This window comes from Globicephala melas, chromosome 2, assembly GCF_963455315.2.
Source record: "Globicephala melas chromosome 2, mGloMel1.2, whole genome shotgun sequence".
NCBI classification, from domain to species: domain Eukaryota; kingdom Metazoa; phylum Chordata; class Mammalia; order Artiodactyla; family Delphinidae; genus Globicephala; species Globicephala melas.
The window spans coordinates 118,001,690-118,015,133 of NC_083315.2; the positions used below are offsets into that span (position 1 = coordinate 118,001,690).

The window sequence follows — 13,444 nt, forward strand, 5'->3', positions numbered from 1 at the left end:
ACCCCTCCATAGGGTAATCTGGCTAGGGTATTTCATTGGAGGATCCCTGATTGTTGGTATTCAAAGACCATTTTCCACAGGGATGACTCCTCCATAGTTCCCATTTGGGAGGTATAAGCCTGTTTCCCAGCAGTGAGGTAAGCAGCTTAGTGAGGTCAGGAGGGCTGGTATCTCACTCTTCATTTCAGTAAGTCAACTTTTGCTTAATGCTTTTATGTTTTCAGCTTGTTACTCACACCTTTACCTGGGTCAGGTGTCCCAGAGTTTCAGATTCTAGCTCTCCAGAGAATAACCTTCCAGGTTCTTGCCAGATGTGTGTGTATGTGTGTGAGTGTGCCTGTGCACGTGCATGTGTGCATGCATGTGAAAGACAGTGGTGTGTGTGGGGGAGAGGGATGGATTGAGCATTAGAGTGTGTGTATATGTGTGCGGGGAGAACTTAGGGGATTTTCTAACTGCTTTTCATAAAGACTTTTGAGTAGTCCTCCTCTTTTCATTCCACATATACCGTAGTACTTGTGCCTCCAAATCATAAGCCATTCTGAGTTGTATCAAGTCAACCTGCTTTTAGAGTCTCCCATCTTCTGCCTTAGATTTCACTTCTGTCTGGTCTTTTACTGTGCTTCCTCTCTTTCCACTTTCCACTTCTAGAATTATCTTTTTCCTCATCATGTTTTCTCTTTTTCCTTGAGGGTTTATGCTTTTTTTCCCTTAAACCTCTTTACTGTCATCTTAGTAGATTTCAGGAGAAAGTACACCCTGTGTTAATTTTGCTACGTTATCAATATAATCAAAAGTGACCTTTTGTACCTTGAAAAAAAAATTTCACCTAGATTGTCTTACTCTTTATAACTGCTTTCATCTAATTCCTTTTTAATCACCAGAGTTCTTGAAATAAACTATTCTATATTCACTGATTCCATGTTCTAACACATTCCTTCTTTAACCTTATAAGACTGCATGCTGTGTATGCAGTGTCTTTAGTAAATCACTAGAGACCAGCCAATCACCAAATCTTTCATTCTTCAATTCTTATTTATTTTTAATCTGTCAGTGTTGTCTTATTCTATTATACATGCATGGAGAAGGATTGGTTTTTCTTGTGCTAGGGAATATGCTAATGAAGCCTTAGTTTTTCAGAGAAACCCAGTAATTACTATTTGATAGAATAGAGTTTTAAAGACTAAATAAAATTGGCCTTTTTTTTTCATATATATATATATATATATAGGCCGATTCTTTTGTAAATTGCTTGCTGATTCTATTTTTTGGGGGGGGCTATTTTTCTTAATGACTTCTAAGAGCTCTTTGCATGTTAAGGTTATTAACGCTTTGGTATATATAAGAATTTCTTTCTCGTTACTTGTTTTTAAATTTTATTTCTGTTATTTTTTGATTTGCAAAGCTTTTAAGCAGTATGTAGTTAAGTTTATCTTTTATAACAATCTTTATCTTTTATTCATGTTGAGAAAATCTTTCCTCTCCTGTAAAAGTATATACAGTAAAAGATTATTTATGCAGAATTTGACCTGTTCTAGATTAATGGTATTCTGAAGGTTAATTAACCACAAAATGGCACATGATTAAAAAAATAAATTTTAATACAAGTAAGGTATGGCATGTTATATGGGATATAAGGAATGGCCAAATCTAACAAATATGCTTGTCTTAGAAACCTTTTTATTTGATATAAGTTTATTATGTAAATCAGTTGACGAATGTTTAAGTGTCTTATTTTGCCTTACCCCTGTTTTGAAAGTTCTTTGAAAACAGGAGCCCTTCCTTCCTTCCCGCTTTCCTTCCTTCCCTTCTTTCCTCATTCCATTCCTCCTTTCCTTCCTCTCTCCTTCCCCCCCTCCCTTTCTCTCTCCCTTCTCAGTAACACATTGTGTTGCATATTTATTAGTGGTACACCTAGGTATATAAATAAGTGCATCTACACCTACATATGATAAGATAATGAGGTGCTTTTCCTTTTTGTGAGGTTCTATTAATGATACACCTTAGATATATAAATAAGTGTACCTACACATAAGTATGATGAGATAATATGAGTTGCTTTTCTTTTTATTTGGGATTTGAATTTTAGCTTTTACAAGAAGCTGAAGAATGGAGAGAAAAAGTGAATGAACTTAATAAACAGAAAATAACATTCGAAGACTCCAAAGTACATGTGGAACAAGTTCTATGTGATAAAGAAAATCAGATGAAGGTAAATGACCCTGCTGGTTTACTGAATGAGTTAAGCTAGAATTTTATACTAATTTATGGAATTTGAAAATTTTTGTTTTTAGCAGCTTTTATTTTGATAATTTATTTGGCCAAATTTGAGGAAGTATACTTTTGGGCATACATTCCAATTTGTACCAGTGTTGATATCCTTGCTGCCTAATGTTCCTTGAAGACTTTGTAGATTTGTAGTATATATACATCTATATTCCCTGTGTCCTTTTTTCTTCTCTCCTCTGTATTTTAGCCTGGGTATTTAGTGAAGAAAGACAAAGGATATTGGATTTTACCTTTTATCTTAAGATTGCCATCTTTTTTTGTTGAAAAGAAGAGGTTGGAAAGAATTTTATAAACTGGACAAATGAGGTTATGTGTATTAGGTGAATGTCTTTAATACTAGATTAACTGATACATGTACTTTTTACAGAGAGGACTACTTTAAGTAAATCTAATTGAAATTTGACTCCAATAGGAATAAAATAGTTGATATTACTATTCGGATTTGTTGATTTTTTTTTCCCTACGCCCTGTCTCTCCCTCCTACCACTTTTTCCTGCCTACCCTTTTATTTAATTAAATTTAATTAATTAATTAATTTTTTAACATCTTTATTGGAGTATAGTTGCTTTACAATGGTGTGTTAGTTTCTGCATTATATATAGGTGAATCAGCTATACATATACATATATCCCCATATCTCCTCCCTCTTGCATCTCCCTCCCATCCTCCATATCCCACCCCTCTAGGTGGTCACAAAGCACCGAGCTGATCTCCCTGTGCTATGCGGCTGCTTCCCACTAGCTATCTATTTTACATTTGGTAGTGTATATATGTCCACCTGCCTACCCTTTTAGATCTTATACTTTCAAACTGCAAACAGATACTCAAGTGTAAATACTTAGTAATAAGCTGTACAATTAACATTCTGTAATCTACACAGTGAAATGGATGTTTTCATCTTGGAAGCTGTACATTTATGCTATTTACGTTGCTACTAAGGATGTTTTTAAGATTCCATCTTTAGGATTTGTATTCATAATTTGTTTTATTTGTTTTGTTGTTTCATTTTTTTCCCCTAAACTTACTCTACTAAAGAACTTGGGACTCTTCCTAACAGAACAAGAATGAGATGCTAATCTCAAGCTCTACTCAAAGTTGTAGGCCATGATATTTGTGCCTGGAACTCAAGAGGGAGGAGATCGAAGGGTGGAAATTGTAGAGCAGAATGGGTTTTTTTAGGTGGGTCCTTCCACAGAAATATGTGGGACAGTCTATTTTATTCTCTGTGGTTTAAGAAAATCTTCCTTTATTTAAGAAAATTCAAAAAAGTACTGTTGGAAAACCTTTAATGTTCCAATTCAGATTCTCTTTTATAATTTCCTTTTCTTTATGTCAGTTGAGCTCCTCAGCTAGTTGTTTACTTGAATAAATTGAATCTGTGAAATCTGTGATTTTTTTATATATCATGTACCTCACTTGAGGATTTGTTTGACTTCACACAAAATTGACTCTCATTTTAATGTCCACTCTTACTATGGCAAGTGAGAAACATCACGTTAAGATATGTTTTGTTGCTTTATAGTCATGTGATACTTTTAGCAAAAATGGGCCCTTATCAAGTATTGTATTTGATTTAGGAGTAACCAGTTTTGATTTTTAACTTGCAGAGTTTAATAGTAAATAAATGTGAGTTTTTGAGAGTGTTTACATATTTTATGCCAGGTGGAGAATAAGAGCTCCTGTACCGTCATCTATGTGGATTGATTTTTAGACTACAAGTATGCATTCAGAAGTTGTAAAGCTGTTAGCATAAGGTATTACCCTCTCTCTTTTTTTCCCCCGTTGCTAAATGTCAAGTCTCTGACTGAGCGCTTACAAAAGATGAAAGACTGGGCTGCTGTGCTTGGAGAAGACATAACAGATGATGATAACTTGGAATTGGAAATGAAGAGTGATTCAGGGAATGGTGCGCACTTAGGTATTAAGTCATGACTTATCCTCTTGTATTGACTGGCTCTTGTATTTCCTTTTAGTTCCCCATGTGCACCATGTTCTTTATATACTTGTGTAATATTCTGTCCCTCTCTCACTATCCCTTATGGTTGTTTCGGCTGGGATAACACCTTTTCAGTAAATCTTTTTTCAGCCTCTCAGATAGACCTTCAGTCTTCTTCCTCTCTGTTCTTTTTATATGTTGTACATTACAGCACTCTTCACATTGCGTCATAATCATTTCCATGCCTGTTTTTCCCTGTACTGTAAACTGATCAAATGGCTGGGTGAGTAGTTTGAAAAACGAGTGTTATGTAAATGAATGCCTCAGGATACCTCTTTTTTTAGATGGTTCAGATGTTTACAGTACTTTAATCTTGGCCATCCCAAATTCTTATTGCCATTGCCGGTTGTAGTCTGGAAACTCAGCAAAAGTTAGGTTCACTGTAGCCACTTAGTGTATTTTCAAACCAATTCCTTTGACTTAAAAAAAGAACATTTTGTTTTGACATAATTATAGACTCACAGAAAGTTGTAAAAGCAGTACAGAGAAGTCTCATGTATCTTCATCCAGTTTCCCCCAATGATAGTTCTTTTGACTTTTGTGCCCTTTCTCTTTTCTCTCCCTCCATCCCCTGTATAATTAACAAATATTAAGGAGAAGGTGTGATTTTTTAAAAGATTTTCTTTGATGATAGCATTAATGTGTTGGAAGAAAAGTACATTTCAAAGTAAATACGTATAGTTCTGTTTATACTTTTTCACTTCTGTTTTATCTTGTAAGAAATAATTCTTTTTCTAATGAGAAAACTCATGCTTTTTAATGTTATTTTAATTTGGAGTACAATTCCACTCATATTTTGTATGCTGAAGGATTCTAAGAATAATTGAGACGGTGGGCTGGATTTAGGTGAATACCAAATCCTTGTTATAACTCTGTTCTTGGAGTTAGTGGTGAAGAACCTTGTTAGATGATACTATGGTACTTCCAGTGCTTTTTTAGTTTAGCTTCCTGGGAGCAGGTTCGAGGCTGTTCTGCCTTATATTAAATTCTTTATTGTAGCAAGAAGAGGGATTATAAGGCTCTAGTTGAGTGAACTAATAAAATCATTGGAATGTCTGTTGTGGCATTGCACTGTTTTCTCAATTTATTATTATGTTTTTGTTTTTCACTATAGATAATCAACCAAAAGGAGCTTTGAAGAAACTGATTCATGCTGCTAAGGTTTGCATTACTACAGAAATGTAAAGAATATAGACAAAGAAATAAACATCCATATGTCCTAGTAACTTTTAAAAGTCCATTTTTTTTTTTTTTTTTTTTTTTTTTTTTTTTTTTTTTTTTAACATCTTTATTGGGGTATAATTGCTTTACAATGGTGTGTTAGTTTCTGCTTTATAACAAAGTGAATCAGTCATACATAAACCTATGTTCCCATATGTCTTCCCTGTTGCGTCTCCCTCCCTCCCACCCTCCCCATCCCACCCCTCCAGGCTGTCACAAAGCACCGAGCCAATATCCCTGTGCCATGCGGCTGCTTCCCACTAGCTATCTACCTTACTGCGTTTGTTAGTGTGTATATGCCCATGACTCTCTCTCGCCCTGTCACAGCTCACCCTTCCCCCTCCCCATAACCTCAAGTCCGTTCTCTAAGAGGTCTGCGTCTTTATTCCTGCTTTACCCCTGGGTTCTTCATGACATTTTTTTCTTAAATTCCGTATATATGTGTTAGCATACGGTATTTGTCTTTTTCTTTCTGACTTACTTCACTCTGTATGACAGACTCTAGGTCTATCCACCTCATTACAAATAGCTCAATTTCGTTTCTTTTTATGGCTGAGTAATATTCCATTGTATATATGTGCCACATCTTCTTTATCCATTCATCCGATGACGGGCACTTAGGTTGTTTCCATCTCCGGGCTATTGTAAATAGAGCTGCAATGAACATTTTGGTACATGACTCTTTTTGAATTTTGGTTTTCTCAGGGTATATGCCCAGTAGTGGGATTGCTGGGTCATATGGTAGTTCTATTTGTAGTTTTTTAAGGAACCTCCATACTGTTCTCCATAGTGGCTGAACCAATTCACATTCCCACCAGCAGTGCAAGAGTGTTCCCTTTTCTCCACACCCTCTCCAGCATTTATTGTTTCTAGATTTTTTGATGATGGCCATTCTGACTGGTGTGAGATGATATCTCATTGTAGTTTTGATTTGCATTTCTCTAATGATTAATGATGTTGAGCATTCTTTCATGTGTTTGTTGGCAGTCTGTATATCTTCTTTGGAGAAATGTCTATTTAGGTCTTCTGCCCATTTTTGGATTGGGTTGTTTGTTTTCTTGTTATTGAGCTGCATGAGCTGCTTGTAAATTTTGGAGATTAATCCTTTGTCGGTTGCTTCATTTGCAAATATTTTCTCCCATTCTGAGGGTTGTCTTTTGGTCTTGTTTACGGTTTCCTTTGCTGTGCAAAAGCTTTGAAGTTTCATTAGGTCCCATTTGTTTATTTTTGTTTTTATTTCCATTACTCTAGGAGGTGGGTCAGAAAGGATCTTGCTTTGATTTATGTCATAGAGTGTTCTGCCTATGTTTTCCTCTAAGAGTTTGATAGTTTCTGGCCTTACATTTAGGTCTTTAATCCATTTTGAGCTTATTTTTGTGTATGGTGTTAGGGAGTGATCTAATCTCATACTTTTACATGTACCTGTCCAGTTTTCCCAGCACCACTTATTGAAGAGGCTGTCCTTTCTCCATTGTACATTACTGCCACCTTTATCAAAGATAAGGTGTCCATATGTGCATGGGTTTATCTCTGGGCTTTCTATCCTGTTCCATTGATCTATCTTTCTGTTTTTGTGCCAGTACCATACCGTCTTGATGACTGTAGCTTTGTAGTATAGTCTGAAGTCAGGGAGCCTGATTCCTCCAGTTCCTTCTTTCGTTCTCAAGATTGCTTTGGCTATTCGGGGTCTTTTGTGTTTCCATACAAATTGTGAAAGTTTTTGTTCTAGTTCTGTGAAAAATGCCAGTGGTAGTTTGATAGGGATTGCATTGAATCTGTAGATTGCTTTGGGTAGTAGAGTCATTTTCACAATGTTGATTCTTCCAATCCAAGAACATGGTATATCTCTCCATCTATTTATATCATCTTTAATTTCTTTCATCAGTGTCTTATAATTTTCTGCATACAGGTCTTTTGTCTCCTTAGGTAGGTTTATTCCTAGATATTTTATTCTTTTTGTTGCAATGGTAAATGGGAGTGTTTTCTTGATTTCACTTTCAGATTTTTCATCATTAGTATATAGGAATGCCAGAGATTTCTGTGCATTAATTTTGTATCCTGCCACTTTACCAAATTCATTGATTAGCTCTAGTAGTTTTCTGGTAGCATCTTTAGGGTTCTCTATGTATAGGATCATGTCATCTGCAAACAGTGACAGCTTTACTTCTTCTTTTCCAATTTGAATTCCTTTTATTTCCTTTTCTTCTCTGATTGCTGTGGCTAAAACTTCCAAAACAATGTTGAATAATAGTGGTGAGAGTGGGCAACCTTGTCTTGTTCCTGATCTTAGTGGAAATGCTTTCAGTTTTTCACCATTGAGGATGATGTTTGCTGTGGGCTTGTCATATATGGCCTTTATTATGTTGAGGAAAGTTCCCTCTATGCCTACTTTCTGCAGGGTTTTTATCATAAATGGGTGTTGAATTTTGTCTAAAAGTCCATTTTATAGTTACCATGAAGTGATAGAATTTTTAGAAGTGATCAGAATTTTCTTCAATCGCTTTTTTCTTTTTTTTTTATAGTAACTATTGTTATTATAAAATTCATATTGTTAATTTTTAGAATTTATCATAAAATTTTTCAAGGTATACACTCATTTCTTTGGATAAGGAATATATTAAGAATGTTTACTATATATTCTCCCATACTTCCCTCTTTGTGCATTCTTCATCCTCTGGTCTCAGTATTTTCTGATCCTCTATTGCCTAATATCTTATTTTGAGAAGTAGGTGTTAGATTCATTTTCTTGTGGTTTATCCCTAACCTTTTTCATCCTAGTAGTGGTATCCTGATCTTTATTGATCTATGTGAAGTCTTGGTAATGTAGTTTGAAGGCTGCTTTAATCAACACTTATGTGCTGGGACTTCCCTGGCGGTCCAGTCATTAAGACTCCAAAGCTTCTACTGCAGGGGGAAAAAAAAACACAAAAATACAAAAAACGAAAAAAAAATCTTACGTGCTGAAAGCAGATAGCCACTATTCAAGCATCTGTCACTGATCTTCTCTGTTCCTTTTTGGAGATTTACAGCTATTGATGACTTTGCTAACTTTCCAGGATGGAAGCTACATTGTTGGTTTGTGTAGTCTAGGCAATAATTTCATCAGAGTGTAAAAGAGCTTCAAGGGATTGGCATGGTGTATTGAGATTTTTTTGTTTTTTTGGTATAATTGATTAATGTTGCTTTTCTTCCTTCTCCTTCTCCCATTCTTTGAAGTTAAGAGCTTCTTTAAAAACCCTAGAAGGAGAAAGAAACCAAATTTACACTCAATTATCCGAAGCTGATAAAACAAAAGAAGAGCTTACAGGTAGGTAATCTACATACTTATAAAGTTTTTCTAAATAAATACATCTTATAGAGAATGGTACATTAATTGAATCAATTATGGGGAGATACAATTTGATTTTTTTTTTTACTTTTACTTTTGTCGGTTATCTGAAAAGTTAGTCATGAGGTTTTATTGTTGTTGGTAAAGCCATATCATTTTCTCCATATTTATATAAAATTAATGGCATTATTTTAAAAACATGTAAACTACTTACCTTTGAATTTCAGTGTCATACGCATGGTATGGTTTTAGTTGTTAAAAAGTAGCAAATTAAAAATGTTAATAGAGGGGTGGGATAGGGAGGGTGGGAGGGAGGTGCAAGAGAGAGGGGATATGGGGATATATATATACGTATAGATGATTCACTTTGTTATACAGCAGAAACTATCAACATTGTAAAGCAGTTATACTCCAATAAAGATGTTAAAAAAAAATCTTTGTTGACTGCAAAATTGATTTTTAGTAGTGGTACTACTGTATTTTACAGAACTTTTTACAGAATAGTTTTTTCCTTTAATGTACATGCATACTGTATTAGCACATACAGGAATGATGTTAGACCTGTAGAACTGAAGTTTTTTTTTATTGAAAAGATTTTTATTTATTTTGCTGATAGTGTTTTTTCCCTAAAGTAAACAAATGCAGTTAGTTATGTTTGAGATTTTTTAAAGTTGATATAAGTAACATTCCATTTTGTAAAAAAAAAAAAAAAATCACTGTAACTGTTAGCATAAAAAAATAATGGAAGGACATTCTCAAATGTCAACCATGATTCTCTTTGAATATGGGACAGATTTCTGTTTTCTTTGTACTTATCTGTATTTTCAATAATTTCTAAAATAAATGAACTGTATTTATAATAAGACACTTTTTGAAAAGATTGAACCACCAGAGATACAGATTATTTAAAAAATTATCATTGTCCTATTCACACGATACTGGTAGTTGGATTATTTTTGGATTTTGAAAATATTAATATTAACTTAAAAATAACGTTTTGCTATATGTAAAGTATAGTGCTAAAGCCATGGGAGATTTACAGGAGGAAAAGATATGGAGCCTGCTTTCCAGGAAGCCATATTTTTGTATATTTAGTATATTTTAGTATATTTTAGTACATTAACAGGCTCTCAGTGAGGAACTGTAGTAAGTGCTAGAAAAGCAAGGAATTTGCTCACCAGTTACCCCATCACTTAATAAAATTTCTTGGCAAATTATTATTTTCTAAAAGTAGTATTTGGAGACTTTGTGTTTGTATGCTTCTTCCAAATCTTTCTTTTTTTTAATGGGTCATGAAAGATAAATTTCTATAATTGATCTTCTATTCATAACAGGAAAGTTTTCTTCTAAACTGTTTCTCCTCTGATCTTGCCTTTTTCAGTAATCATTTACAGTCCTCTTTTAAGATACAGAGGATTTGAAACAAAATAGTTAAGGTAGAAGTACAAAAATATAATGAAGATTTAACTGTTGGTTTAATTTTTTTAAAAAAAGTAGGGATGATCCAATTTTAATAGAGATAATATCCAACATTAATTTCAGTTAAATGACTTAACAGTGGCTTGTTAAGAATTGTTAAGACTTAACAGTGGCAATGGCTTAAAGCGTAGCTCAACAGACTTTTTAACTGATACAGATTTAAAAATTTCTGTGGAAAGACAGATGTGAACAATTTCTTGCACATTTAATCATTCAATGTTAAGGTATTTACTTAAACTATCATTTTGGTGTGTACCTTTAATTAATAGATGTTTTAGAATAATTATATACTATTACATGTAAATAAAATTTTAATGCTTGTTAGTATGATTTTGAAACTGTCCTCTTTAGGCAGAGTGTTTTGCCTTGTTTTAAGATATATGGTATAGTGGTGATTCATACACACTTTTGGGGAGATATCACCTCAGTCTTAGAGGAGTTGAGTTAAGTTATGTTGGAAGAGTAATAAGGTTTTAAAAACAGTGGTTGCACTAATTATAAAATATTCATAATTAATTAGAATTGTTAATTTTAGTTCCATAGGTAATTCTTTCAGGTTGAAACAAAGCTAAAATTGGTATTTTTCTTTCCAGTCTTGATATGGTTTAAACTAGCAAGACTTTAGAGCATTTGTTATCAGAAGATCCAAATTTCTGGCTTGATTTATAACACATATCAAAATTTTGGCTTAAAAAGAGGCTGGGTTGAAGTTAAGTATTAATGGATAAAGTTTTTACTAGATAAAAAACATGCATTATTCATCATGTGGAAGTAGTTTCATGGAAAATATTGAACAAAAATATTTGCCTTCAAAACCCTCATCACCAAAACTTTGAGAATTTTAGTGGCTTTTGTCTCCTAAACTGAAAATTAGATGCTAGAATTAGAATATTGAAGGTTTTAGGAAATTTGTTTTTAAAGTAAATCTTTAAATAATAAAAAAATTTATAATAATTTATATAGCTCTTTAAAATGTTAAAAGGTATTTAGGTGAACAAAATACCTTATAAATTTTCTGTTGCAAAGAATTTAGTTTATTAATTACTTTTGGTAATCTTTATTTTTATGAAATGTTACTGTGCAACTTAGAATATTTGCTCCTTTAACTGTGATTTAAAACCTTTTTCTGTAGAGTGTATTAAAAATCTCCAGACTGAACAAGCATCTTTACAGTCAGAAAATACACAGTTTGAAAGTGAGACTCAAAAGCTTCAGCAGAAACTTAAAGTAATGACTGAACTGTATCAAGAAAATGAAATGACACTTCACAGGTAATAAAAATTATGTTGGTAACTCCACTGAGTGGAAAGTAAAGTAGCTTAAAAATGTTGCATATGCATGCGGCTTATGTGATTATTCACAGTTCTCAATTTATGACTGGGTTGCTTTTCATCAATTTATTTTTAAGAAAGTTATTTGATTTTGACACATTTTTCTTCAAGGAAGAAAATATAAATGATAGTAGACTTTCCAGGCTGGTTCACAAAATCCTCTTTAACTTCTAATAAGTAGTCAGCAAATTATTGCTAATTAAACTTCCCAATATTGCAAGCTAGGTCTGGGAATCTGGGTGGACATCTTACTAATTGAAGTATCCATTAATTCCATCTCGGATATATATAAAACTGATTCCTCTCCCCTGTGTAAATTGCTGCAGCCCAGTGTTCCTTGTCTCAGTAAAAGGCAGTGTTATTTGCTGAATTGTTCAGAGCAGGTGCTTAAGCCATCCTTGCCTTCTCTCTTTCATTCAGTCAATTGTCAGATTCTGTCAGCTTTCCTATGTCTTGAATCTGACCACTTTCTACCACCTTCCACACTGCTATTCTGATCCCAGCCATCATCTGTTAGTACCTGGTTTATTGCAGTAGCCTCCTGAGTGGTCTCCATCTTTCCACTCTTAACTTCCTGCATGTGTTTTCAGTAGCATAGCCCTCTAAAACATAAATTATGGGTATTGTCACTCTCTTGCTTGGAAATTCCAAGTGCCTGCACATCACACTCAGAATTTAATCCACAGCTTTTATCATGGCCTCCAAGACCCTATAAGATCTGGCGTGTTGCTACCTCTTTAATTTTAGCTTATTCATTTTCTTTTTCCCTCACTATCTTCCAGCCATGCTGGCCTTTTTGATGATCTTTAGCATGCCAAGCACATCTGTAGCTCAGGGCCTTTTGCACTTGTTCCTTCTGCCTGGAGTGGTTATTCCCCTGTGTTAGGTTCAATCCTTCATTTCACTTGAGTCTAGGTTCAAATGTTACCTCAAAGAATCTTTCCCTGGCTACTGTAACTAAAATAATACCTGCCCCTTCCTATCCCCTTATCTTGTATCTTGCTTTATTTTTCTTCATTATCCTCTGATGATTGATTATCTTTTTTTTTTAATCTTCCCCACATTAAATGTAAACTCCATGAGATAATTACTTCATTCTCTTCTCTTCTGTATTCCCAGTGCCTGAAACTATGCACATGGTAGTTATTCAATAAGTATTTGTTAAATATATGAATAAATATGTTTAGTGCTTTTATATATTGTAGTGAAAGATTGTGTTTGTGTGTGTGTGTGTGTATGTGTATGTATGCTGATGCTTGAATGCATAGATACACAGAAGACCCTTGAGATATCTATCTGGAGACACCAGATTTTCAAATACTACTATATCACATGTTTTTCATCATTAAAGGAAACAAAATGTAACAGACTTTCAAGCCTCTTTATAACTTAATGCAAGTTTTTACAGTTGATCCTCATTATTCGAGGATTCTGTATTTGTAAATTCACCTACTTGTGAAAATTTATTTGTAACCCCAAATCAATACTAGTGGGACTTCCCTGGTGGCGCAGCGGTTAGAATCCTCCTGCCAGTGCAGGACACACGGGTTCAAGCCCTGGGCCGGGAAGATCCCATATCCCGTGGAGCAACTATGCCCGTGCGTCACAACTACTGAGCCTGCGCTCTAGAGCCCGCGAGCCACAACTGCTGAGCCCGCTTGCTGCATCTACTGAAGCCTACACGCCTAGAGCCCATGCTCTGCAACAAGAGAAGCCACCGCAGTGAGAAGCCCGCGCACCACAACAAAAGAGTAGCTCCCACTCGCCGCAACTAGAGAAAGCCCACGCGCAGCAATGAAG

General features: G+C 34.5%; 1 protein-coding gene across 6 annotated transcripts in view; it reads left to right on the plus strand.

Annotated features, from left to right (window-relative positions):
• MIA2 (MIA SH3 domain ER export factor 2) overlaps window positions 1–13,444 on the plus strand; it is a 111,221-nt gene that overhangs the window by 63,472 nt on the left and 34,305 nt on the right. For all 6 annotated transcript variants that reach the window (XM_060294769.2, XM_030854843.3, XM_030854841.2 and 3 more), the window contains 5 exons: window positions 2,090–2,212; window positions 4,087–4,207; window positions 5,400–5,446; window positions 8,723–8,813; window positions 11,446–11,584. In XM_060294769.2, the coding sequence (XP_060150752.1) occupies window positions 2,090–2,212; window positions 4,087–4,207; window positions 5,400–5,446; window positions 8,723–8,813; window positions 11,446–11,584 (521 nt within the window). The remainder of the gene's footprint in view (window positions 1–2,089; window positions 2,213–4,086; window positions 4,208–5,399; window positions 5,447–8,722; window positions 8,814–11,445; window positions 11,585–13,444) is intronic.